We start from the raw sequence: 26,879 nt of genomic DNA on the forward strand, positions 1-26,879 counted from the left end.
CTGCATGTTTTTGTGAGGGTATACCTACCCTAGGGGACACGGGGAAAACATGTGAGGGTACCTACCCTAGGGGACACAGGGAGAACATGTGAGGGTACCTACCCTAGGGGGACACGGGGAGAACATGTGAGGGTACCTACCCTAGGGGGACACGGGGAGAACATGTGAGGGTACCTACCCTAGGGGGACACGGGGAGAACATGTGAGGGTACCTACCCTAGGGGACACGGGGAGAACATGTGAGGGTACCTACCCTAGGGGGACACGGGGAGAACATGTGAGGGTACCTACCCTAGGGGACACGGGGAGAACATGTGAGGGTACCTACCCTAGGGGACATGGGGAGAACATGTGAGGGTACCTACCCTAGGGGACACGAGGAGAACATGTGAGGGTACCTACCCTAGGGGACACGGGGAGAACATGTGAGGGTACCTACCCTAGGGGACACGGGGAGAACATGTGAGGGTACCTACCCTAGGGGACACGGGGAGAACATGTGAGGGTACCTACCCTAGGGGACACGGGGAGAACATGTGAGGGTACCTACCCTAGGGTTGTCAACCAGTGTTGATTTTGACAGCAAATCTATATTCTAGTTCAGTCATACACTGTAAATCCCTGGAACATGTGACGCGTTTAACCTAAACACCATGTGTGTAATAATAAAATGCTAAAAGTGTTTATTAATGGTCATAAAATACATTAGAACACGAGTTCACTCAAACACCTCACGAGAACACCTAGTGTTCAAATTCTAAACACCTATAATATGACTGACTTTGATTGTAAAAACTAAACACGTTTGTGTTTAAAAAGTGTTACAGGGATTAAACATGTTCTTCTGTTTATAATCTAAACACTATATGTGACACGTTTAAAAGGTGTTACAGATATGCGTTTAAAACTGTTTATAACCTAAACGCTTGGGTTTAGTGTGTAGTTGTTTAGTCATCTGAAACGTCTAGTTTTAGTCGATTGAATATCGTTAAGATTTTAGCATCGAATGCGTGATTTTACACTCGGCTGCATGCCTGAAATCAGCCGATCTACAAGCTCACAGCGCAGTGGTAGTATTTCACTGTGTACTTACTGTCCGTTCATAGTATCTTACTGTACATCGTACTGTACTTACTGTCCGTTCCCGTCCTGGATGTCCACGGCACACTGGAGGTCAGCGTTTCCGATCAGCAGTCGTAAACATTCTGAATGTCCGTTTGTGGCTGTTGGGAATTAACGATAAATTAATTAACACAATGCAATGTCTTTCTGCTAACCACCCATTCAGCACGGGGAACCCCTGTTTTCTGACCTGAGATCAGATTCTGCTAACCACCCATTCAGCACGGGAACCCCTGTTTTCTGACCTGAGATCAGATTCTGCTAACCACCCATTCAGCACGGGAACCCCTGTTTTCTGACCTGAGATCAGATTCTGTTAACCACCCATTCAGCACGGGAACCCCTGTTTTCTGACCTGAGATCAGATTCTGCTAACCACCCATTCAGCACGGGAACCCCTGTTTTCTGACCCGAGATCAGATTCTGCTAACCACCCATTCAGCACGGGAACCCCTGTTTTCTGACCCGAGATCAGATTCATACGAGGTTTCCGCCGGACACACACTGGTCTGATGAACCCATTCTGACCTGAGATCAGATTCATACGAGGTTTCCGCCGGACACACACTGGTCTGATGAACCCATTCTGACCTGAGATCAGATTCTAAAAATGTAAGTCGCTCTTCAAAAATAGCAGACCTACAAGCTCGTATCGCGCCACTCGGTGGCGCGATATGAGCTTGTAGATCTGCTATTTTTAAATAGCTAAAGCATAACATGATGCCGACACCAAAATGGGTGCCCGGTCAGAATGGGTTAACACAATGCAATGTCTTTCTGTTAACCACCCATTCAGCACGGGAAGCCCTGTTTTCTGACCTGAGATCAGATTCTAAAAATGTTCTTCTACATCCTGACAGTTTTCTGATAAAGCTATGTTTCTGTGTCAGTCGTTCTTCGATTTTTTCCAAAAATATCAGCAGACCTACAAGCAATAGCAGACCTACAAGCTCATAGCGCGCCACCGAGTGGCGCGCTATGAGCTTGTAGGTCTGCTATTTTTCAATAGCTAAAGCATGACATGATGCTGACACCAAAATGGGAGTGGAAACATTAAAATAAACATTTTTCTTACTTTTATTTGTACGCTTTCTGAGCTCAATTGCACCCAAAAAAGCTAAATGGTAAATGGTGCATTTTTATATAGCGCCTTTATCCAAGGCCCTTTACATAGATTGTGCATTACATGCATTACATTCACCCATTCACACACACATTCACACACCTTTACATAGATTGTGCATTAAATGCATTACATTCACCCATTCACACACCTTTACATAGATTGTGCATTACATGCATTACATTCACCCATTCACACACACATTCACACACCTTTACATAGATTGTGCATTACATTCACCCATTCACACACACATTCATACACAGATCGCGGTGGAAGCCATGCAAGGCACCAACCAGCACATCGGGGGTTCAGTGTCTTTGCCCAAAGGACACTTCGACATGTAGACAGGAGGAGGAGGAGCCGGGATTCGAACCGTCGACCCATGGATCATTGGACGACCTGCTCTACCTCCTGAGCCAAAGTAAAGAACTTTAACCCTAAACCTTAACACATTCAGTAGACTTTCTGTGGTCTGAGGTTTTCTGGCTCAAAAACCAAGTGCTCTGATTTGGCTTAATAGTAATAATAATAATAATGATGATATTTGTTATTGGCAGAAAGGAAAGGTACTATGTTTACCCAGGGTAACTGGACTAAGGAAAGGAAAGGTACTATGTTTACCCAGGGTAACTGGACTAAGGAAAGGAAAGGTACTATGTTTACCCAGGGTAACTGGACTAAGGAAAGGAAAGGTACTATGTTTACCCAGGGTAACTGGACTAAGGAAAGGAAAGGTACCATGTTTACCCAGGGTAACTGGACTAAGGAAAGGAAAGGTACCATGTTTACCCAGGGTAACTGGACTAAAGGAAAGGAAAGGTACTATGTTTACCCAGGGTAACTGGACTAAGGAAAGGAAAGGTACTATGTTTACCCTGCAGGGTAACTGGACTAAGCTCAAGAACTTGTTTACAGCCAGGCCCTGCTCATAGAACATTTCATGGTAGGGGTTCAATGCCTTGTCCAAGGGCACTTCAGCGGTGGTCATTTTAACGTGCCGGTCCGGGGATACGAACTATAGCGACCTTTCCGATATCAAGAACGCTCCGCAAACCGTTCGGCCACCGATGCCTCAGTTTGTTTAACCCATTCTGAACGGGAACCCATTTTGGTGTCAGCATCATGTTATGCTTTAGCTATTGAAAAATAGCAGATCTACAAGCTCGTCCCCAAAATATAGACGCTATATGATTCATGTGGTTAATAGGTTAATCAAATAATACTTTTTACAAAACAGCATAGTTGGTGAATTATAGAAAGATATCAGACATGGTAGGCATTTAATATGATCCTATTTTCTAAGATTTCCATATAATCATTATCAGGGCTGCACACAACTTTTTTGGTCTAGTACTCAGAGGAGCACCTGGAGGAGTTGCTTGGTGCTCCTAAAATGCGGCGACCCGTCTCGCCGGATGGATAAAAGAGGGATAAATAACTTATAGCAAAACAATATTTATTGGATGAGTGGGGAGTCAATGGAGGGTATTGCAACTCTAGATTTAGCCCTAGAATGGCTCTTGTTGTAGATTCATCCCATTATTAAAAATATATAAATTTGCTAAAATTAAGTTAACAACTTAATACTTCCTAAGGATAATATGAGCATCAAAGCAATATTTAGATTTTTTATTATTTTGTATTTAAATAACCAATCTACTAGCTCACAACGTGTTGCGACACGTTGTGAGCTTGCAGATCAGCTATTTTTTTAACATGCAACACATCGTACGGCGAAGCATACATCAGGCTTCCCTAGTTCCCTTTTGTTTTTAGCTGAGGCGACGTACGTAGTCAGACAGTCAGACACACATGGCTCCTCGGTGCAAAAATAAACAGTGTACACTACCCGACTTTACGATAATAATAAGGCACAGTATGTCGAGACACGGTGTTCATGTTGGGCAGCAGCAGTGCCAGTCCGCAATGCTTTAAACTCTTCCCACTCCACTATGTCGGAACTAAAACCTTAGTACCCGTAAAAAGTCGGTGGCCGGTGCCTAGGCTGTGAGAGACGCTAATATGGTTTCTGCCTCGGATTCGGGTTCTGAGACGGCATCGCACACGAGCAACCATGCTGCTCCAACAGCCGGAAAACAAACACAAGCACAGCGGCAAATGGGAAGAGTGCAAAGCATCCAAAGCATGCCCTTTTACACCGGGGACTACAGTAGTTTGCTATCTGAAACGGAGAAGACGAAACTATTTGTGTCAGGTTTTCCTGTCAACCGCCCTCCGCCTCCTCCCAGGCTCCCAGCAGAAAGCTGCATGGAATCCTCCCCCTTTTGAGTAAGGACGCGCTGTGATTGGCCAGTAGCCACTTTGAGTGGCAGTCGGTGGAAAATGCTCTCGCCACAGAATGTACTAGTATTCTGGCCATAATAATCATTCTAGGCGGCCCCGGCTGTTGGTACGCAGAAGCGCTTCCCGGCGCTTGATTGACAGCGCATTTTAAATTTTGATGGCGCACCACTTATGTGCAGCCCTGATCATTATCATTAGTTATTTTATGACAGGCTTTGTGTTTTCTGTGGTTCTGTAATTGCGCTCGTTGGACATTTCATTATCAGTCAAGGAGAAATGCTAAACTGGCAATGTGTGCATGGAGACTAAAGTATGATAGGTAATCATACAGTACATTGGTTCTTATGTTGGCACATTTGATAATCCTTTGTGAAACAATCTTTAGCAAATAAACCTTTTTGGCAAAAGTCCCATGTTAGGAAGAATCGAGCAAACTGTGTGAGTATAAAAGTGAGACCTGTAGACTGAATTGAACACTGCAATCATGGGGAAGGTTCTCATTGTGGCTGGTGAGTTAACTGAAATGCTTGTAGGTCTGCTATTTTTGAAAAAAAATCGAAGAACGACTGACATTTTTTATAATCTGATCTCAGGTCAGAATGGGTTAATCAGACCAGTGTGTGTCCAGTGGAAACCTCGTATGAATCTGATCTCAGGTCAGAATGGGTTAATGCTGAGATGGCTGAGGAGACAAAACTCCTACTAAAACAGACCTTTTTCCATGTGTTGGACGGAGAGGTGGAGACGTACCTGCGGCGTGGATGGGCGTGCGTTTCAGCGTGTAGTCCTTGACCAGGATGGAGGCCCCCTGGTTGATGAGGACGTCCACACACTCCACGTGGCCCCTGAAGGCCGCCAGGTCCAGCGGCGTCCGGCCCTGGGCCGTCCTCACGTCCAGGTCCAGGAGAGACTGGACCAGCACCTCCATGGCCTGGTGGTGCCCATGGTACGCCTGCAGCACAATACTATCAAAGTTAGTACAGACCATGGTACGCCTGCAGCACAATACTATCAACGTTAGTACAGACCATGGTACGCCTGCAGCACAATACTATCAACGTTAGTACAGACCATGGTACGCCTGACCCACACACAGCACAATACTATCAACGTTAGTACAGACCATGGTACGCCTGACCCACACACAGCACAATACTATCAACGTTAGTACAGACCATGGTATGCCTGCAGCACAATACTATCAACGTTAGTACAGACCATGGTACGCCTGCAGCACAATACTATCAACGTTAGTACAGACCATGGTACGCCTGCAGCACAATACTATCAACGTTAGTACAGACCATGGTACGCCTGACTAACACACAGCACAATACTATCAACGTTAGTACAGACCATGGTACGCCTGACTAACACACACAGCACAATACTATCAACGTTAGTACAGACCATGGTACGCCTGACTCACACACACAGCACAATACTATCAACGTTAGTACAGACCATGGTACGCCTGACTAACACACAGCACAATACTATCAACGTTAGTACAGACCATGGTACGCCTGACTCACACACAGCACAATACTATCAACGTTAGTACAGACCATGGTACGCCTGACTCACACACAGCACAATACTATCAACGTTAGTACAGACCATGGTACGCCTGACTAACACACACAGCACAATACTATCAACGTTAGTACAGACCATGGTACGCCTGATTCACACACAGCACAATACTATCAACGTTAGTACAGACCATGGTACACCTGACTGACTCACACACAGCACAATACTATCAACGTTAGTACAGACCATGGTACGCCTGACTCACACACAGCACAATACTATCAACGTTAGTACAGACCATGGTACGCCTGACTCACACACAGCACAATACTATCAACGTTAGTACAGACCATGGTACGCCTGACCCACACACAGCACAATACTATCAACGTTAGTACAGACCATGGTACGCCTGACTCACACACAGCACAATACTATCAACGTTAGTACAGACCATGGTACGCCTGACCCACACACACAGCACAATACTATCAACGTTAGTACAGACCATGGTACGCCTGACTCACACACAGCACAATACTATCAACGTTAGTACAGACCATGGTACGCCTGACTCACACACAGCACAATACTATCAACGTTAGTACAGACCATGGTACGCCTGACTCACACACAGCACAATACTATCAACGTTAGTACAGACCATGGTACGCCTGACTCACACACAGCACAATACTATCAACGTTAGTACAGACCATGGTACGCCTGACTCACACACAGCACAATACTATCAACGTTAGTACAGACCATGGTACGCCTGACCTACACACAGCACAATACCATCAACGTTAGTACAGACCATGGTACGCCTGACTAACACACACAGCACAATACTATCAACGTTAGTACAGACCATGGTACGCCTGACCCACACACAGCACAATACTATCAACGTTAGTACAGACCATGGTACGCCTGACTCACACACAGCACAATACTATCAACGTTAGTACAGACCATGGTACGCCTGACTCACACACACAGCACAATACTATCAACGTTAGTACAGACCATGGTACGCCTGACTCACACACACAGCACAATACTATCAACGTTAGTACAGACCATGGTACGCCTGACCCACACACAGCACAATACTATCAACGTTAGTACAGACCATGGTACGCCTGACTCACACACAGCACAATACTATCAACGTTAGTACAGACCATGGTACGCCTGACTCACACACAGCACAATACTATCAACGTTAGTACAGACCATGGTACGCCTGACCCACACACAGCACAATACTATCAACGTTAGTACGGACCATGGTACGCCTGACTCACACACAGCACAATACTATCAACGTTAGTACAGACCATGGTACGCCTGACTCACACACAGCACAATACCATCAACGTTAGTACAGACCATGGTACGCCTGACTCACACACAGCACAATACTATCAACGTTAGTACAGACCATGGTACGCCTGATTCACATACAGCACAATACTATCAACGTTAGTACAGACCATGGTACGCCTGACTCACACACAGCACAATACTATCAACGTTAGTACAGACCATGGTACGCCTGACTCACACACAGCACAATACTATCAACGTTAGTACAGACCATGGTACGCCTGACCCACACACAGCACAATACTATCAACGTTAGTACAGACCATGGTACGCCTGACTCACACACAGCACAATACTATCAACGTTAGTACAGACCATGGTACGCCTGACTCACACACAGCACAATACTATCAACGTTAGTACAGACCATGGTACGCCTGACCCACACACAGCACAATACTATCAACGTTAGTACAGACCATGGTACGCCTGACTAACACACACAGCACAATACTATCAACGTTAGTACAGACCATGGTACGCCTGACCCACACACAGCACAATACTATCAACGTTAGTACAGACCATGGTACGCCTGACTAACACACACAGCACAATACTATCAACGTTAGTACAGACCATGGTACGCCTGACTCACACACAGCACAATACTATCAACGTTAGTACAGACCATGGTACGCCTGACTAACACACAGCACAATACTATCAACGTTAGTACAGACCATGGTACGCCTGACCTACACACACACACAGCACAATACTATCAACGTTAGTACAGACCATGGTACGCCTGACTCACACACAGCACAATACTATCAACGTTAGTACAGACCATGGTACGCCTGACCCACACACAGCACAATACTATCAACGTTAGTACAGACCATGGTACGCCTGACTCACACACAGCACAATACTATCAACGTTAGTACAGACCATGGTACGCCTGACTCACACACAGCACAATACTATCAACGTTAGTACAGACCATGGTACGCCTGACTAACACACAGCACAATACTATCAACGTTAGTACAGACCATGGTACGCCTGACTCACACACAGCACAATACTATCAACGTTAGTACAGACCATGGTACGCCTGACTAACACACACAGCACAATACTATCAACGTTAGTACAGACCATGGTACGCCTGACTCACACACAGCACAATACTATCAACGTTAGTACAGACCATGGTACGCCTGACGTACTATCAACGTTAGTAGAGACTAGTGTTGTTTTCGTCGACTAAAACTAAGACGAAAAATGTTCGTCGACTACCTTTTTCCACTGACGAAAACTACATGGAAACTAAATGAAAACTAAGCTACGATGACTAAAACTATAAGACTAAATATACTGACAATTTTGTCGACAAATAAAAACTAGACAAAAATGTCAGGAAGGGACTAGTGGACAAGAGATCCAGTATAAGTCATTTTACACTTGTACTGTTGAAAATAGCCGATCTACAAGCTCACAACGCGTCGCGCTGCGACGCGTTGTGAGCTTGTAGATCGGCTACTTTCAGCAAGTGTAAAAACACTCATTATGACGGCAGCAAGACCCGCCAAAAAACATTTTAGTCGACTAAATCAACTGTAGATTTAGTCGACTAAAACTAGACTAACACTAAGATATTCCAAGTAACTAAAATGTGACTAAAATTAAATGAAGTTTCAGTCCAAAGACTAATGACTAAAACAACACTGCACAGCACAATACTATCAACGTTAGTACAGACCATGGTACGCCTGACTCACACACAGCACAATACTATCAACGTTAGTACAGACCATGGTACGCCTGACTCACACACAGCACAATACTATCAACGTTAGTACAGACCATGGTACGCCTGCAGCACAATACTATCAACGTTAGTACAGACCATGGTACGCCTGACTCACACACAGCACAATACTATCAACGTTAGTACAGACCATGGTACGCCTGACTAACACACACAGCACAATACTATCAACGTTAGTACAGACCATGGTACGCCTGACCTACACACAGCACAATACTATCAACGTTAGTACAGACCATGGTACGCCTGACTCACACACAGCACAATACTATCAACGTTAGTACAGACCATGGTACGCCTGACTCACACACACAGCACAATACTATCAACGTTAGTACAGACCATGGTACGCCTGACTAACACACAGCACAATACTATCAACGTTAGTACAGACCATGGTACGCCTGACTCACACACAGCACAATACTATCAACGTTAGTACAGACCATGGTACGCCTGATTCACACACAGCACAATACTATCAACGTTAGTACAGACCATGGTACGCCTGACCTACACACACACACACAGCACAATACTATCAACGTTAGTACAGACCATGGTACGCCTGACTCACACACAGCACAATACTATCAACGTTAGTACAGACCATGGTACGCCTGACCCACACACAGCACAATACTATCAACGTTAGTACAGACCATGGTACGCCTGCAGCACAATACTATCAACGTTAGTACAGACCATGGTACGCCTGACTCACACACAGCACAATACTATCAACGTTAGTACAGACCATGGTACGCCTGACTCACACACAGCACAATACTATCAACGTTAGTACAGACCATGGTACGCCTGACCCACACACAGCACAATACTATCAACGTTAGTACAGACCATGGTACGCCTGACTAACACACACAGCACAATACTATCAACGTTAGTACAGACCATGGTACGCCTGACCCACACACAGCACAATACTATCAACGTTAGTACAGACCATGGTACGCCTGACTCACACACAGCACAATACTATCAACGTTAGTACAGACCATGGTACGCCTGACCCACACACAGCACAATACTATCAACGTTAGTACAGACCATGGTACGCCTGACTCACACACAGCACAATACTATCAACGTTAGTACAGACCATGGTACGCCTGACTCACACACAGCACAATACTATCAACGTTAGTACAGACCATGGTACGCCTGACCCACACACAGCACAATACTATCAACGTTAGTACAGACCATGGTACGCCTGACTAACACACAGCACAATACTATCAACGTTAGTACAGACCATGGTACGCCTGACTCACACACAGCACAATACTATCAACGTTAGTACAGACCATGGTACGCCTGACCTACACACACAGCACAATACTATCAACGTTAGTACAGACCATGGTACGCCTGACTAACACACACAGCACAATACTATCAACGTTAGTACAGACCATGGTACGCCTGACTCACACACAGCACAATACTATCAACGTTAGTACGGACCATGGTACGCCTGACCCACACACAGCACAATACTATCAACGTTAGTACAGACCATGGTACGCCTGACCTACACACAGCACAATACTATCAACGTTAGTACAGACCATGGTACGCCTGACTCACACACAGCACAATACTATCAACGTTAGTACAGACCATGGTACGCCTGACTCACACACAGCACAATACTATCAACGTTAGTACGGACCATGGTACGCCTGACCCACACACAGCACAATACTATCAACGTTAGTACAGACCATGGTACGCCTGACCTACACACAGCACAATACTATCAACGTTAGTACAGACCATGGTACGCCTGACTCACACACAGCACAATACTATCAACGTTAGTACAGACCATGGTACGCCTGACTCACACACACAGCACAATACTATCAACGTTAGTACAGACCATGGTACGCCTGACCCAAACACAGCACAATACTATCAACGTTAGTACAGACCATGGTACGCCTGACCCAAACACAGCACAATACTATCAACGTTAGTACAGACCATGGTACGCCTGACCCACACACAGCACAATACTATCAACGTTAGTACAGACCATGGTACGCCTGACTCACACACAGCACAATACTATCAACGTTAGTACAGACCATGGTACGCCTGACTCACACACAGCACAATACCATCAACGTTAGTACAGACCATGGTACGCCTGACTCACACACACAGCACAATACTATCAACGTTAGTACAGACCATGGTACGCCTGACCCACACACAGCACAATACTATCAACGTTAGTACAGACCATGGTACGCCTGACTCACACACACAGCACAATACTATCAACGTTAGTACAGACCATGGTACGCCTGACCCACACACAGCACAATACTATCAACGTTAGTACAGACCATGGTACGCCTGACTCACACACAGCACAATACTATCAACGTTAGTACAGACCATGGTACGCCTGACCCACACACAGCACAATACTATCAACGTTAGTACAGACCATGGTACGCCTGACTCACACACAGCACAATACTATCAACGTTAGTACAGACCATGGTACGCCTGACTCACACACAGCACAATACTATCAACGTTAGTACAGACCATGGTACGCCTGACCCACACACAGCACAATACTATCAACGTTAGTACAGACCATGGTACGCCTGACTAACACACACAGCACAATACTATCAACGTTAGTACAGACCATGGTACGCCTGACCCACACACAGCACAATACTATCAACGTTAGTACAGACCATGGTACGCCTGACTCACACACAGCACAATACTATCAACGTTAGTACAGACCATGGTACGCCTGACCCACACACAGCACAATACTATCAACGTTAGTACAGACCATGGTACGCCTGACTAACACACACAGCACAATACTATCAACGTTAGTACAGACCATGGTACGCCTGATTCACACACACAGCACAATACTATCAACGTTAGTACAGACCATGGTACGCCTGATTCACACACACAGCACAATACTATCAACGTTAGTACAGACCATGGTACGCCTGACTCACACACAGCACAATACTATCAACGTTAGTACAGACCATGGTACGCCTGACTCACACACAGCACAATACTATCAACGTTAGTACAGACCATGGTACGCCTGACCCACACACAGCACAATACTATCAACGTTAGTACAGACCATGGTACGCCTGACTAACACACAGCACAATACTATCAACGTTAGTACAGACCATGGTACGCCTGACTCACACACAGCACAATACTATCAACGTTAGTACAGACCATGGTACGCCTGACCTACACACACAGCACAATACTATCAACGTTAGTACAGACCATGGTACGCCTGACTAACACACACAGCACAATACTATCAACGTTAGTACAGACCATGGTACGCCTGACTCACACACAGCACAATACTATCAACGTTAGTACGGACCATGGTACGCCTGACCCACACACAGCACAATACTATCAACGTTAGTACAGACCATGGTACGCCTGACCTACACACAGCACAATACTATCAACGTTAGTACAGACCATGGTACGCCTGACTCACACACAGCACAATACTATCAACGTTAGTACAGACCATGGTACGCCTGACTCACACACAGCACAATACTATCAACGTTAGTACGGACCATGGTACGCCTGACCCACACACAGCACAATACTATCAACGTTAGTACAGACCATGGTACGCCTGACCTACACACAGCACAATACTATCAACGTTAGTACAGACCATGGTACGCCTGACCCACACACAGCACAATACTATCAACGTTAGTACAGACCATGGTACGCCTGACTCACACACACAGCACAATACTATCAACGTTAGTACAGACCATGGTACGCCTGACTCACACACAGCACAATACTATCAACGTTAGTACAGACCATGGTACACCTGACCCACACACAGCACAATACTATCAACGTTAGTACAGACCATGGTACGCCTGACTCACACACGGCACAATACTATCAACGTTAGTACAGACCATGGTACGCCTGCAGCACAATACTATCAACGTTAGTACAGACCATGGTACGCCTGACTCACACACAGCACAATACTATCAACGTTAGTACAGACCATGGTACGCCTGACTCACACACACAGCACAATACTATCAACGTTAGTACAGACCATGGTACGCCTGACCCACACACAGCACAATACTATCAACGTTAGTACAGACCATGGTACGCCTGACCCACACACAGCACAATACTATCAACGTTAGTAGAGACCATGGTACGCCTGACCCACACACAGCACAATACTATCAACGTTAGTACAGACCATGGTACGCCTGACTAACACACACAGCACAATACTATCAACGTTAGTACAGACCATGGTACGCCTGACTAACACACACAGCACAATACTATCAACGTTAGTACAGACCATGGTACGCCTGACCCACACACAGCACAATACTATCAACGTTAGTAGAGACCATGGTACGCCTGACCCACACACAGCACAATACTATCAACGTTAGTACAGACCATGGTACGCCTGACTAACACACACAGCACAATACTATCAACGTTAGTACAGACCATGGTACGCCTGACTCACACACAGCACAATACTATCAACGTTAGTACAGACCATGGTACGCCTGACTCACACACAGCACAATACTATCAACGTTAGTACAGACCATGGTACGCCTGACCCACACACAGCACAATACTATCAACGTTAGTACAGACCATGGTACGCCTGACTAACACACACAGCACAATACTATCAACGTTAGTACAGACCATGGTACGCCTGACCCACACACAGCACAATACTATCAACGTTAGTACAGACCATGGTACGCCTGACTCACACACAGCACAATACTATCAACGTTAGTACAGACCATGGTACGCCTGACTCACACACAGCACAATACTATCAACGTTAGTACAGACCATGGTACGCCTGACTCACACACAGCACAATACTATCAACGTTAGTACAGACCATGGTACGCCTGACTCACACACACAGCACAATACTATCAACGTTAGTACAGACCATGGTACGCCTGACCCACACACAGCACAATACTATCAACGTTAGTACAGACCATGGTACGCCTGACTCACACACACAGCACAATACTATCAACGTTAGTACAGACCATGGTACGCCTGACTCACACACAGCACAATACTATCAACGTTAGTACAGACCATGGTAGCCTGCAGCACAATACTATCAACGTTAGTACAGACCATGGTACGCCTGACTCACCAGTGTTGTTTTTGGCAGCAAATTTCTATTTTAGTTTAGTCTTAGTCTTTGGACTGAAACTAAATTTAGTTTTAGTCACATTTTAGTCACCTGGAATGTCTTAGTGTTAGTCTAGTTTTAGTCGACTAAATGTCATACAATTTTAGTCGACTGAATCTAGTTGATTTAGTCGACAGGCCTTGATGTCGTTGTAATGACATATTTTACACTTTGGTTGCATACTGAAAATAGCAGATATACAATCTCACAACGCGTCCCAGCGTGAGATTGTATATCTGCTATTTTCAGCATGCAACCCAGCATAAAACTGGATCTCTTGTCCACTAGTCCCTTACTAACATTTTAGTCTAGTTTTTATTTGTTGACGAAATTGTCAGTATATCTAGTCTTAGTTTTAGTCATCGTAGCTTAGTTTTTATTTAGTTTTAGTCAGTCAAAAAAGGTAGTCGACGAACATTTTTCATCTTAGTTTTAGTCGACGAAAACAACACTGTGACTCACACACACAGCACAATACTATCAACGTTAGTACAGACTAGTGTTGTTTTCGTCGACTTTAAAACTAAGACGAAAAATGTTCGTCGACTACCTTTTTCCACTGACGGAAACTACATGGAAACTAAATGAAAACTATCTATGATGACTAAAACTATAAGACTAAATATACTGACAACTTCGTCGACAAATAAAAACTAGACTAAAATGTTAGGAAGGGACTAGTGGACAAGAGATCCAGTATAAGTCATTTTACACTTTGTTGCATGCTGAAGATAGCAGATCTACAAGCTTGTAGATCAGCTATCTTCAGCAAGTGTAAAGACACTCATTATGACGGCAGCAAGACCCGCCAAAATACATTTTAGTCGACTAAATCACCTGTAGATTTAGTCGACTAAAATCTTATGACATTTAGTCGACTAAAACTAGACTAACAATAAAATATTCCGGGTGACTAAAATGTGACTAAAACTAAATGAAAACTATTCAAGAGACAAAGACTAAAAGACTCAATTAACATTAGTAAAGAAAAATGCTGATATCAAATCAAATGTTTTTAATATGTAATGCAGTGGTTTTCAACCCTTTCCATATCAAGGGCCCATTATGTATGCGTCATTTGAGCCACGGAGCCACCATTTGATGACATTTAGACTCTCCGAATTCTATGCTGTATCGATTGATGTTGATGAGATTAGCAGAGATGACAGGCAAACGTTGATCAATCAGTGAATTACAGTACAGCTCCATTTGGTTTCATTTTATATAGTGGTGTTACTACCAGGGCTGATACAGACAGCGTTACTCAGGGTTAGGGATAGTGATAGTGGTGATGCTCACAGCTAAGAGCAGAGGGCTGATATGGATAGTGGTGTTACTACCAGGGCTGATACAGACAGCGTTACTCAGGGTTAGGGATAGTGATAGTGGTGATGCTCACAGCTAAGAGCAGAGGGCTGATATGGATAGTGGTGTTACTACCAGGGCTGATACAGACAGCGTTACTCAGGGTTAGGGATAGTGATAGTGGTGATGCTCACAGCTAAGAGCAGAGGGCTGATATGGATAGTGGTGTTACTACCAGGGCTGATACAGACAGCGTTACTCAGGGTTAGAGATGCAACGATACTGATTTTTCAGATCCGATCCGATCCGATATATTAATTTAGAAATTTCCCGATATCCGATATTTGCCGATCCGATATTTGCTGTAGGCTACATAGCAAAACAAATAAATACAAAAGAATTCAAAGAGGGGATGTTTATGGTTAAGTGTTTAACTTGTAAAAATAAGAATATGAACTGTATATAACCTGTAAACCTTAAGGGAATGGCAACCTGTTAATTAATACTATGGATTATTATTATGTGCAAAGGTACATTTTTACCCCCAAAGTGATGCCTGCATGTAACCTGTTAATTCATTCTATGGTTTATTATTAATAATAATAATAATAATAATAATAATAATAATAATAATAATAGTAATTATTATTATTGCTATATACACGTGGCACCTTTTACCCCTAATGCGATGCCGGGGATCAGCTGCGCACTGTGCGCAGTGCGCTATCATGTGACAAAAGCCTTGAGCCTTACCGACAGAACTCGGGGAGAAAAGAAATACCTCAGGACGTTTGTTATTGCGCTGGTGTTGTGTTGCTACTTTAGTTTGCAAACTCTGTCTTTGTCTTAAGAATTGCACTACACTTACAATCTGAATCAGTGTTTGAGCTTCTGACAACAATGTCATGGTTTGATAACTGAGCCAATTATATAAAGACGGATTTAACCGCGGCGACGACGCGCGCTTATTCTTCATCATCATCATCATCATCGTCACAACAGCATTTCTTTCAATGGCAATAATAAAGTTACAAAGATTGAATCACATAGCGCTAAACAGCACGTGTGCAGTAAATATATAGCAGAAGAATGGATTACAAGAGCAATCTCATCAACAACAATGTCAGAACGCAGCTATAGATGATAGGCTCCACCACACAACTGAACTGCGCATGCACTTGACTGATCAGTGCGACGACGGGTAAAAGTTATACTTTTATTACTGTTAAGTCTGTATTAAAGTGATTCCATTCTCTTGCATATTGCACCTTAGTGGGGCTTTTTTCTATAGTCTCTGTTTGCAGTCTGTACATACTGGAGGTTGGATTCGCTCACTGCACTGTCTGTGCAGGACGGACTGTAAACATTAAACACGTGTCCCCCTCCTGTATCGGAGCGTGTATCGGTGGCATCAAATCCGACTGGATCGGAGGCCGATACCGATATAATATCGGATCGGTTGCATCTCTACTCAGGGTTAGGGATAGTGATAGTGCTGATACTCACAGCTAAGTGCAGGGGGCTGATGGGAGCTCTGACATCAGAGTCGTTCAGGAGGTCCGTTCCCGATGTCTCCATGAGCTGAAGGAAAGCAGCGATCACACCGTTACTACGACAACCCTGAAGCTGCGTTCAGACCTTTATATATATATATATTCCCCTATCATAAGCCCTAAATTAATTGCATTGAATGGGGTAATTTGCTTATTATCAAAATTATAATTGTTTTGTATATATCCCCTCTTCATAATGTAAATAATAACCCAAGCGGCACACTTTACTACTTATTCCGATGGAAATAGCACAACACCCCATAGCCCCATTCAATTCCCATTCAACTCAATGCAATTCATTGAGGGCTCATGGTAGGGGAAATAGCCAATAAGGAGTTTTTGCACAAAACAACCCCCACCTGGACCTCTTTGGTGGGGACGTAACGACTACAAAGAAATGTAAGAAATGTAAGAAAGCCTTCTAGCATGGAATTCTCCTTTAACCTATGTGACTATGAGTACCAGTAGGGGCAAAAGTGGCGCTGTTGTGCCAGAAACAGAGAGAGATAGTGTTGCACTTTTTTTATAAATAATTGATTAAATTGACTAGTTTGATTGTAGGTCAAAGGGAGCACTCACCACGTCTAGAGGCGTTTCACTGGCGATCTGGAGACGCAACGGAAACACAACACAGTCAAGCATTGCATCACACACTGTTGTTTTAGTCATATAGTCTCTTCAATAGTCTTCATTTAGTTTTGGTCACATTCTAGTCACCCGGCATGTTTTAGTGTCAAGTCTAGTTTTAGGGATCTACTGGATCTCTTCTCCACTAGTCCCTCCCTACTAGTCCCTTCTTGACCTAAACAACACAGTCAGAACCTTCTCTGTGCTATCGGTGTGTGTGTGTGTGTGTGTGTGTGTGTGTGTGTGTGTGTGTCTCTCACCAGCTCCAGGCAGAGGCGGTGTCCGTAGGCAGAGGCGTAGTGCACAGCGTTGTAACCCTGATTGTCCCTGATGCCTGCTTTAGCATCGTTACGGAGGAGGTATTCTAGACATCTGGACACAACAACAACAAAACACAATGCTCTGATCACTCAGCATCTGGTTTGAGACCCACAGCCAGGCTGTTTCTGAGGGGCGCTAGGCTAGCCAACAACAGACCCACAGCCAGGCTGTTTCTGAGGGGCGCTAGGCTAGCCAACAACGCCACAGAAATGTGTGCGAGGACGGCGACAAAAAATTGGGGTTAGGGGAGAAAAGAGAAGAAAAAAAGCGCTCAAAGGCAAAAAAGAATAAAGACAGACAAACATCTAATGAATGAGCTCTAAGTGTAGACAGACTGTGAGCTCTAAGTGTAGACAGACTGTGAGCTCTAAGTGTAGACAGACTGTGAGCTCTAAGTGTAGACAGACTGTGAGCTCTAAGTGTAGACAGACTGTGAGCTCTAAGTGTAGACAGACTGTGAGCTCTAAGTGTAGACAGACTGTGAGCTCTAAGTGTAGACAGACTGTGAGCTCTAAGTGTAGACAGACTGTGAGCTTTAAGTGTAGACAGACTGTGAGCTCTAAGTGTAGATAGACTGTGAGCTCTAAGTGTAGACAGACTGTGAGCTCTACGTGTAGACAGACTGTGAGCTCTAAGTGTAGACAGACTGTGAGCTCTAAGTGTAGACAGACTGTGAGCTCTAAGTGTAGACAGACTGTGAGCTCTAAGTGTAGACAGACTGTGAGCTCTAAGTGTAGACAGACTGTGAGCTCTAAGTGTAGACAGATAGAAGGAGCTACTGACTTCCCGTCGGTGTCTGAGGCTGCGGCGTAGTGGAGTGGTGAGCAGCCCCTCTCGTCCAGCTCGTTGACGCTCGCCCCGGAGCCCACCAGGGCGAACACACACTGGTAATTACAGTTAGCTGCAGCGTAATGCAGTGAGGTCCTAGAAGGTAAAAACACACACACTGGTAATTACAGTTAGCTGCAGCGTAATGCAGTGAGGTCCTAGAAGGTAAAAACACACACACTGGTAATTACAGTTAGCTGCAGCGTAATGCAGTGAGGTCCTGGAAGGTAAAAACACACACATTGGTAATTACAGTTAGCTGCAGCGTAATGCAGTGAGGTCCTGGAAGGTAAAAACACACACACTGGTAATTACAGTTAGCTGCAGCGTAATGCAGTGAGGTCCTAGAAGGTAAAAACACACACACAGTGGTAATTACAGTTAGCTGCAGCGTAATGCAGTGAGGTCCTAGAAGGTAAAAACACACACAGTGGTAATTACAGTTAGCTGCAGCGTAATGCAGGGAGGTCCTAGAAGGTAAAAACACACACACTGGTAATTACAGTTAGCTGCAGCGTAATGCAGTGAGGTCCTAGAAGGTAAAAACACACACACTGGTAATTACAGTTAGCTGCAGCGTAATGCAGTGAGGTCCTAGAAGGTAAAAACACACACACAGTGGTAATTACAGTTAGCTGCAGCGTAATGCAGTGAGGTCCTAGAAGGTAAAAACACACACACAGTGGTAATTACAGTTAGCTGCAGCGTAATGCAGTGAGGTCCTAGAAGGTAAAAACACACACACACTGGTAATTACAGTTAGCTGCAGCGTAATGCAGTGAGGTCCTAGAAGGTAAAAACACACACACTGGTAATTACAGTTAGCTGCAGCGTAATGCAGTGAGGTCCTAGAAGGTAAAAACACACACACTGGTAATTACAGTTAGCTGCAGCGTAATGCAGTGAGGTCCTAGAAGGTAAAAACACACACACTGGTAATTACAGTTAGCTGCAGCGTAATGCAGTGAGGTCCTAGAAGGTAAAAACACACACACAGTGGTAATTACAGTTAGCTGCAGCGTAATGCAGTGAGGTCCTAGAAGGTAAAAACACACACACTGGTAATTACAGTTAGCTGCAGCGTAATGCAGTGAGGTCCTAGAAGGTAAAAACACACACACAGTAGGGCATTAACGACTTGAGATTTTTCCCAGTCGACTTGTCGGACAGTAATTTATCGATAAGTCGAATTATCGTTTCTGGCGGCGGGGGGGGGGGGGGGGGGGGGGGGGGGGGGGGGGGGGCGGACGCGGACGCGCGGGGGGGGGGGGGGGGGGGGGATTTAACAGGGGCGGGTGGAGCTGCCGCGCGCTCAAATACGGAGCATGTCAAACATAGCACTGCGCATTCAGTGGCCTCTCCAATATGACACAGTCACAGTGCATGTATCATCTATATCAGAGGTTCCCAAACACCGGTGCCGGTCCGCGGGACACGTGGCACTGGTACGCAAGAGGGGAATTCTACGTTTTGCGTCGTTTAAAAATGTCCAATCTTTGTATCTTTAGCAGCAGCAGCTGTAGGCTATTTTGTGACGATAGCATTAATGAAACCAAACGCTACACGCGGTTCCGGTACAGGATTATTATTTCATGTGAATCATGTCAAAATGAAAAGATGATGTTATCCAGGTAAAGTAGTGGTATTGGCACACAGCGCAGCAGCAGCACCGAGAACACAATGAGAGATATGACATTATTATTCTCCTCCTCCTCCTCCTCCACAACTCGATAACGTTCTCATTTGTTACTCATTTTCTGAGCCATGCAAATAAACAACAACCCGCACTGACCGGAGACGGAGAGGTTCATGTGCGCTGCGCGTAAAGCTTAGCCAGAAACAGACAGTCATTGCGTCAGCATGCATGTAGCCTCGGGAACCCAGACGTTATATTTCCAGCACGGAGGTGAGGGGGATATCGTTTGGGGGTAACGTTTGCGTGCTTCTATCTGTTACTTCTCTGACACAGCGCAGTTCAAACAGACTTCAGCCAGTCTCAATAGTGGGACACCGCGAGCTGAGAGCCACATAGCCTACACAGCTGCATTTGGTTTTTAATTAAGGGCGCGTTCTGAATGCAATGAAAAAAGGGGAGAAAAAAAAAAAAAAAAGCTCAACTTTCGACTCGCGCTGCTGCGAGTCGACTCGTGACTCGTTTATCGATAAATCGATAAATCGATTTTTTGATGAATGCCCTAACACACAGTGGTAATTACAGTTAGCTGCAGCGTAATGCAGTGAGGTCCTAGAAGGTAAAAACACACACACAGTGGTAATTACAGTTAGCTGCAGCGTAATGCAGGGAGGTCCTAGAAGGTAAAAACACACACAGTGGTAATTACAGTTAGCTGCAGCGTAATGCAGGGAGGTCCTAGAAGGTAAAAACACACACACAGTGGTAATTACAGTTAGCTGCAGCGTAATGCAGTGAGGTCCTAGAAGGTAAAAACACACACACACTGGTAATTACAGTTAGCTGCAGCGTAATGCAGTGAGGTCCTAGAAGGTAAAAACACACACACAGTGGTAATTACAGTTAGCTGCAGCGTAATGCAGTGAGGTCCTAGAAGGTAAAAACACACACACAGTGGTAATTACAGTTAGCTGCAGCGTAATGCAGTGAGGTCCTAGAAGGTAAAAACACACACAGTGGTAATTACAGTTAGCTGCAGCGTAATGCAGTGAGGTCCTAGAAGGTAAAAACACACACACTGGTAATTACAGTTAGCTGCAGCGTAATGCAGTGAGGTCCTAGAAGGTAAAAACACACACACTGGTAATTACAGTTAGCTGCAGCGTAATGCAGTGAGGTCCTAGAAGGTAAAAACACACACACAGTGGTAATTACAGTTAGCTGCAGCGTAATGCAGTGAGGTCCTAGAAGGTAAAAACACACACACTGGTAATTACAGTTAGCTGCAGCGTAATGCAGTGAGGTCCTAGAAGGTAAAAACACACACACTGGTAATTACAGTTAGCTGCAGCGTAATGCAGTGAGGTCCTAGAAGGTAAAAACACACACACTGGTAATTACAGTTAGCTGCAGCGTAATGCAGTGAGGTCCTAGAAGGTAAAAACACACACACAGTGGTAATTACAGTTAGCTGCAGCGTAATGCAGTGAGGTCCTAGAAGGTAAAAACACACACACACTGGTAATTACAGTTAGCTGCAGCGTAATGCAGTGAGGTCCTAGAAGGTAAAAACACACACAGTGGTAATTACAGTTAGCTGCAGCGTAATGCAGTGAGGTCCTGGAAGGTAAACACACAATAATTTGTGAACAGAACCAGTATATTTTACTAGGGCCTCCAAATACAGAACTTTACTAACAGAACCAGTATCTTTTACTAGGGCCTTCAAATACAGAACTTTACTAACAGAACCAGTATCTTTTACTAGGGCCTTCAAATACAGAACTTTACTAACAGAACCAGTATCTTTTACTAGGGCCTTCAAATACAGAACTTTACTAACAGAACCAGTATCTTTTACTAGGGCCTTCAAATACAGAACTTTACTACCAGAACCAGTATCTTTTACTAGGGCCTTCAAATACAGAACTTTACTAACAGAACCAGTATCTTTTACTAGGGCCTCCAAATACAGAACTTTACTAACAGAACCAGTATCTTTTACTAGGGCCTCCAAATACAGAACTTTACTAACAGAACCAGTATCTTTTACTAGGGCCTTCAATTACAGAACTTTACTAACAGAACCAGTATCTTTTACTAGGGCCTTCAAATACAGAACTTTACTAACAGAACCAGTATCTTTTACTAGGGCCTTCAAATACAGAACATTACTCCGATTGGCTCCCACTGATTGGCTCCCACTGATACAGTACTAAAGGAGCTCCACTCCGATTGGCTCCCACTGCTACAGTACTAAAGGAGCTCCACTCCGATTGGCTCCCACTGCTACAGTACTAAAGGAGCTCCACTCCGATTGGCTCCCACTGACTGCTACAGTATTAAAGGAGCTCCACTCCGATTGGCTCCCACTGCTACAGTACTAAAAGAGCTCCACTCCGATTGGCTCCCACTGAGTGCTACAGACCTGCCAAAGCTGTCCTTCCTGTTGAAGTCTGCCCCGGTGTTCAGGAGAAGATTCAGACACTCCAGGTTCCTGGAAAGACAAGAGATCAGATTACATAATTAAAAAAAAAAATATATATATATATATATATATATATGGGCCGGGACTAATTGCGATTAATTACGATTAATTAACTACAGAAAAAATAATGCATTAAAGAAATTAACGCATTTAATCGCAAAAAGATTTTCACCGCGGAACGTTGTCACTGGACAGTTTTCAGACGGACCTGCGCACCAAGTGTCCGTGTCCTCTTCAGACAATAACACCACCAGAAACCGCAGACAGTTCACCAGACTGGGGGAAGCCGCTGAGATCACTTTGCTTGTCCCGTGGATTGGAAATAGGATTTAAAAAGGCTATCCGATGGTAGCGTGGATTACAGCACAGTTGTGTGCAATTATTCAATAAATAATTATTATCCCTATTACTACAAAAACAATGTTTTATTGCTTAAACTTATGTATTCACTATTCATTGATTCACTAGTATACCAAAATCCATTTGAAAAATTTGCTTTCTCACTGTTCTCGGGTCAAATAATGATATGCGATTAAAATGTGATTAATCTAGATTAATTAATCGAGTCCCAGCTCTAATATATATATATATATATATATATATATATATATATATATATATTATGGTGAATCAAAATTCAATACAAAATATTTAACGACAAAATACCAATCTGTTCTTTTGGAATTTTGTTCCAATGGCTATAAAAATGCTCTTTGCAAAGTTTGGGGGGAATTCATTCAGATTTACAGGTCCAACGCAGTCAATGTCAAATGTGAGTAAAAGTGCCATTTTTGGACTCCCATTTTCTATTATCATAACATGTCCATTTATCAAGATTACAACAAATAGTTTTTGAGAAGATGTTTTTGGAAAGAGCTGAATGTGTTTACTTAAGGATAAACATTACATTTTCATTGAAATCATCACTGGAAAAATGGAAAATGGAGTCTTAGTCCTTCACTGTGTTCATGTTCAACTGGCGCCCACAGCAGCTAAGATTAGTCTGCTCACAGCAGCTAAGATTAGTCTGCTCACAGCAGCTAAGATTAGACTGCTCACAGCAGTATGATTAGTCTGCTCACAGCAGCTAAGATTAGTCTGCTCACAGCAGTATGATTAGTCTGCTCACAGCAGCTAAGATTAGTCTGCTCACAGCAGTATGATTAGTCTGCTCACAGCAGCTAAGATTAGACTGCTCACAGCAGCTAAGATTAGTCTGCTCACAGCAGCTAAGATTAGACTGCTCACAGCAGCTAAGATTAGTCTGCTCACAGCAGCTAAGATTAGTCTGCTCACAGCAGCTAAGATTAGTCTGCTCACAGCAGCTAAGATTAGTCTGCTCACAGCAGCTAAGATTAGTCTGCTCACAGCAGCTAAGATTAGACTGCTCACAGCAGTATGATTAGTCTGCTCACAGCAGCTAAGATTAGTCTGCTCACAGCAGCTAAGATTAGACTGCTCACAGCAGTATGATTAGACTGCTCACAGCAGTATGATTAGTCTGCTCACAGCAGCTAAGATTAGTCTGCTCACAGCAGCTAAGATTAGACTGCTCACAGCAGTATGATTAGACTGCTCACAGCAGCTAAGATTAGTCTGCTCACAGCAGCTAAGATTAGTCTGCTCACAGCAGTATGATTAGTCTGCTCACAGCAGCTAAGATTAGTCTGCTCACAGCAGTGATGCTAAGATTAGGCTGCTCACAGCAGCTAAGATTAGTCTGCTCACAGCAGTGATGCTAAGATTAGGCTGCTCACAGCAGCTAAGATTAGTCTGCTCACAGCAGTGATGCTAAGATTAGGCTGCTCACAGCAGCTAAGATTAGTCTGCTCACAGCAGTATGATTAGTCTGCTCACAGCAGTATGATTAGTCTGCTCACAGCAGTATGACTAGTCTGCTCACAGCAGCTAAGATTAGTCTGCTCACAGCAGTATGATTAGTCTGCTCACAGCAGTATGATTAGTCTGCTCACAGCAGTATGATTAGTCTGCTCACAGCAGTATGATTAGTCTGCTCACAGCAGTATGATTAGTCTGCTCACAGCAGTATGATTAGTCTGCTCACAGCAGTATGATTAGTCTGCTCACAGCAGTATGATTAGTCTGCTCACAGCAGTATGATTAGTCTGCTCACAGCAGTATGATTAGTCTGCTCACAGCAGTATGATTAGTCTGCTCACAGCAGTATGATTAGTCTGCTCACAGCAGTATGATTAGTCTGCTCACAGCAGTATGATTAGTCTGCTCACAGCAGTATGATTAGTCTGCTCACAGCAGTGATGCTCAACTGCTTGCAGGACATCTGCAGATCTTGCTCACTCTTCGCTGCTGCCACAAACTGTTGTGAGTTTGACCCCATGCTCGGCAACGTTAAGGTTTTATGACATTCATTTTCATTTATTTTTATTTTTTCTTTTAGGTTTTATGACCTCAATTACACCCAAAAAAGACCTGAACTTTGAACATTCAGTGGGTTTTCTGTGGTCTGAAGTTGGGTTTGGGGTTTGGAAGCCTTTTGAGCTACAATGAAAAACAGGCAACACAGTGAAAACAGTGACATCTGCTGGCAAATCCATTGACATATATGGGATTTGCAGTAAGTGATGTCACTTACTGCCGGCAAATCAGAGCACCTGTTTGAGCCAGAAAACCCCAGATCACAGAAAATCTACTGAATGTTAAAGGTCCATGTTTTTTGGGTGCAATTGAGATTAGAAAACCTGAAAAATATTCAAGAGACTATGACTAAAACTAAAATAGAAATTTGCTACCAAAAACAACACTACCCCGTGCTCAAGAAGACACATGTACAGTACAGGCCCGTCTGAAGTTTGCCAACGGGACACCTAAATGATTCTGAGCAGGCTTGGAGAAGGTGATGTGGGCAGATGGGACCAAAGTTGAATCTTTGGCATCGACTCGACGCGTGGTGTTTGGAGGGAGAGGAATGCTGGACACAAAGCCCCCAGAACACCATCCCCACCGTCAAAGCATGGAGGTGGGAATTTTATGCTTCTGGGGGTGTTTCTCTGCTCAGGGTACAGGACAACTTCACCGCGGTGTGGGGTTGATGGACGGGGCCATGCACCACTCAGTTCACACAGGTGTGATTTCTAACTAACATTTTTGCTTCTTGTTCAAGAGAGACAGAGAGAGAGAGAGAGAGAGAGAAAGAGAGAGAGAGAGAGAGAGAGAGAGAGAGAGAGAGAGAGAGAGAGAGAGAGAGACAGAGACAGAGACAGAGGCAGAGAGAGAGAGAGAGAGAGAGAGAGAGAGAGAGAGAGAGAGAGAGAGAGAGAGAGAGAGAGAGAGAGAGAGAGAGAGAGAGAGAGACAGAGACCAGAGACAGAGCAGAGAGAGAGAGAGACTGAGAGAGAGAGAGAGAGAGAGAGAGTGAGATGAGAGAGAGAGAGAGAGCGATGAGAGAGAGAGAGAGAGAGCAGTGTCTCACACTGTCGTTCGCTCACCCTCCGGCTGCGGCCGCATGTAAACATGTCCTCCCAAAGTCGTCGGGGGTGTCGATGTCAAAGCCTGGCGAGAGAGAGAGAGAGAG

General features: G+C 44.4%; 1 protein-coding gene across 1 annotated transcript in view; it reads right to left on the reverse strand.

The window, feature by feature from the left end:
- The window catches only part of ankrd28b (ankyrin repeat domain 28b), a gene marked incomplete at its 3' end in the record, with an annotated part of 67,265 nt that overhangs the window by 18,639 nt on the left and 21,747 nt on the right, over positions 1 to 26,879 (reverse strand). Inside the window, exons 11-18 of the mRNA XM_083761271.1 lie at positions 26,794 to 26,857; positions 23,267 to 23,335; positions 19,161 to 19,301; positions 18,317 to 18,428; positions 18,009 to 18,035; positions 17,383 to 17,457; positions 5,303 to 5,504; positions 1,136 to 1,223 (exon numbers count right to left, since the gene is read on the reverse strand). Of these exons, the coding sequence (XP_083617397.1) occupies positions 1,136 to 1,223; positions 5,303 to 5,504; positions 17,383 to 17,457; positions 18,009 to 18,035; positions 18,317 to 18,428; positions 19,161 to 19,301; positions 23,267 to 23,335; positions 26,794 to 26,857 (778 nt within the window). The remainder of the gene's footprint in view (positions 1 to 1,135; positions 1,224 to 5,302; positions 5,505 to 17,382; positions 17,458 to 18,008; positions 18,036 to 18,316; positions 18,429 to 19,160; positions 19,302 to 23,266; positions 23,336 to 26,793; positions 26,858 to 26,879) is intronic.

The sequence above is a fragment of the Protomyctophum parallelum genome (assembly GCF_964188405.1).
Source record: "Protomyctophum parallelum genome assembly, chromosome: 3".
Classification (NCBI taxonomy): Eukaryota; Metazoa; Chordata; class Actinopteri; order Myctophiformes; family Myctophidae; genus Protomyctophum; species Protomyctophum parallelum.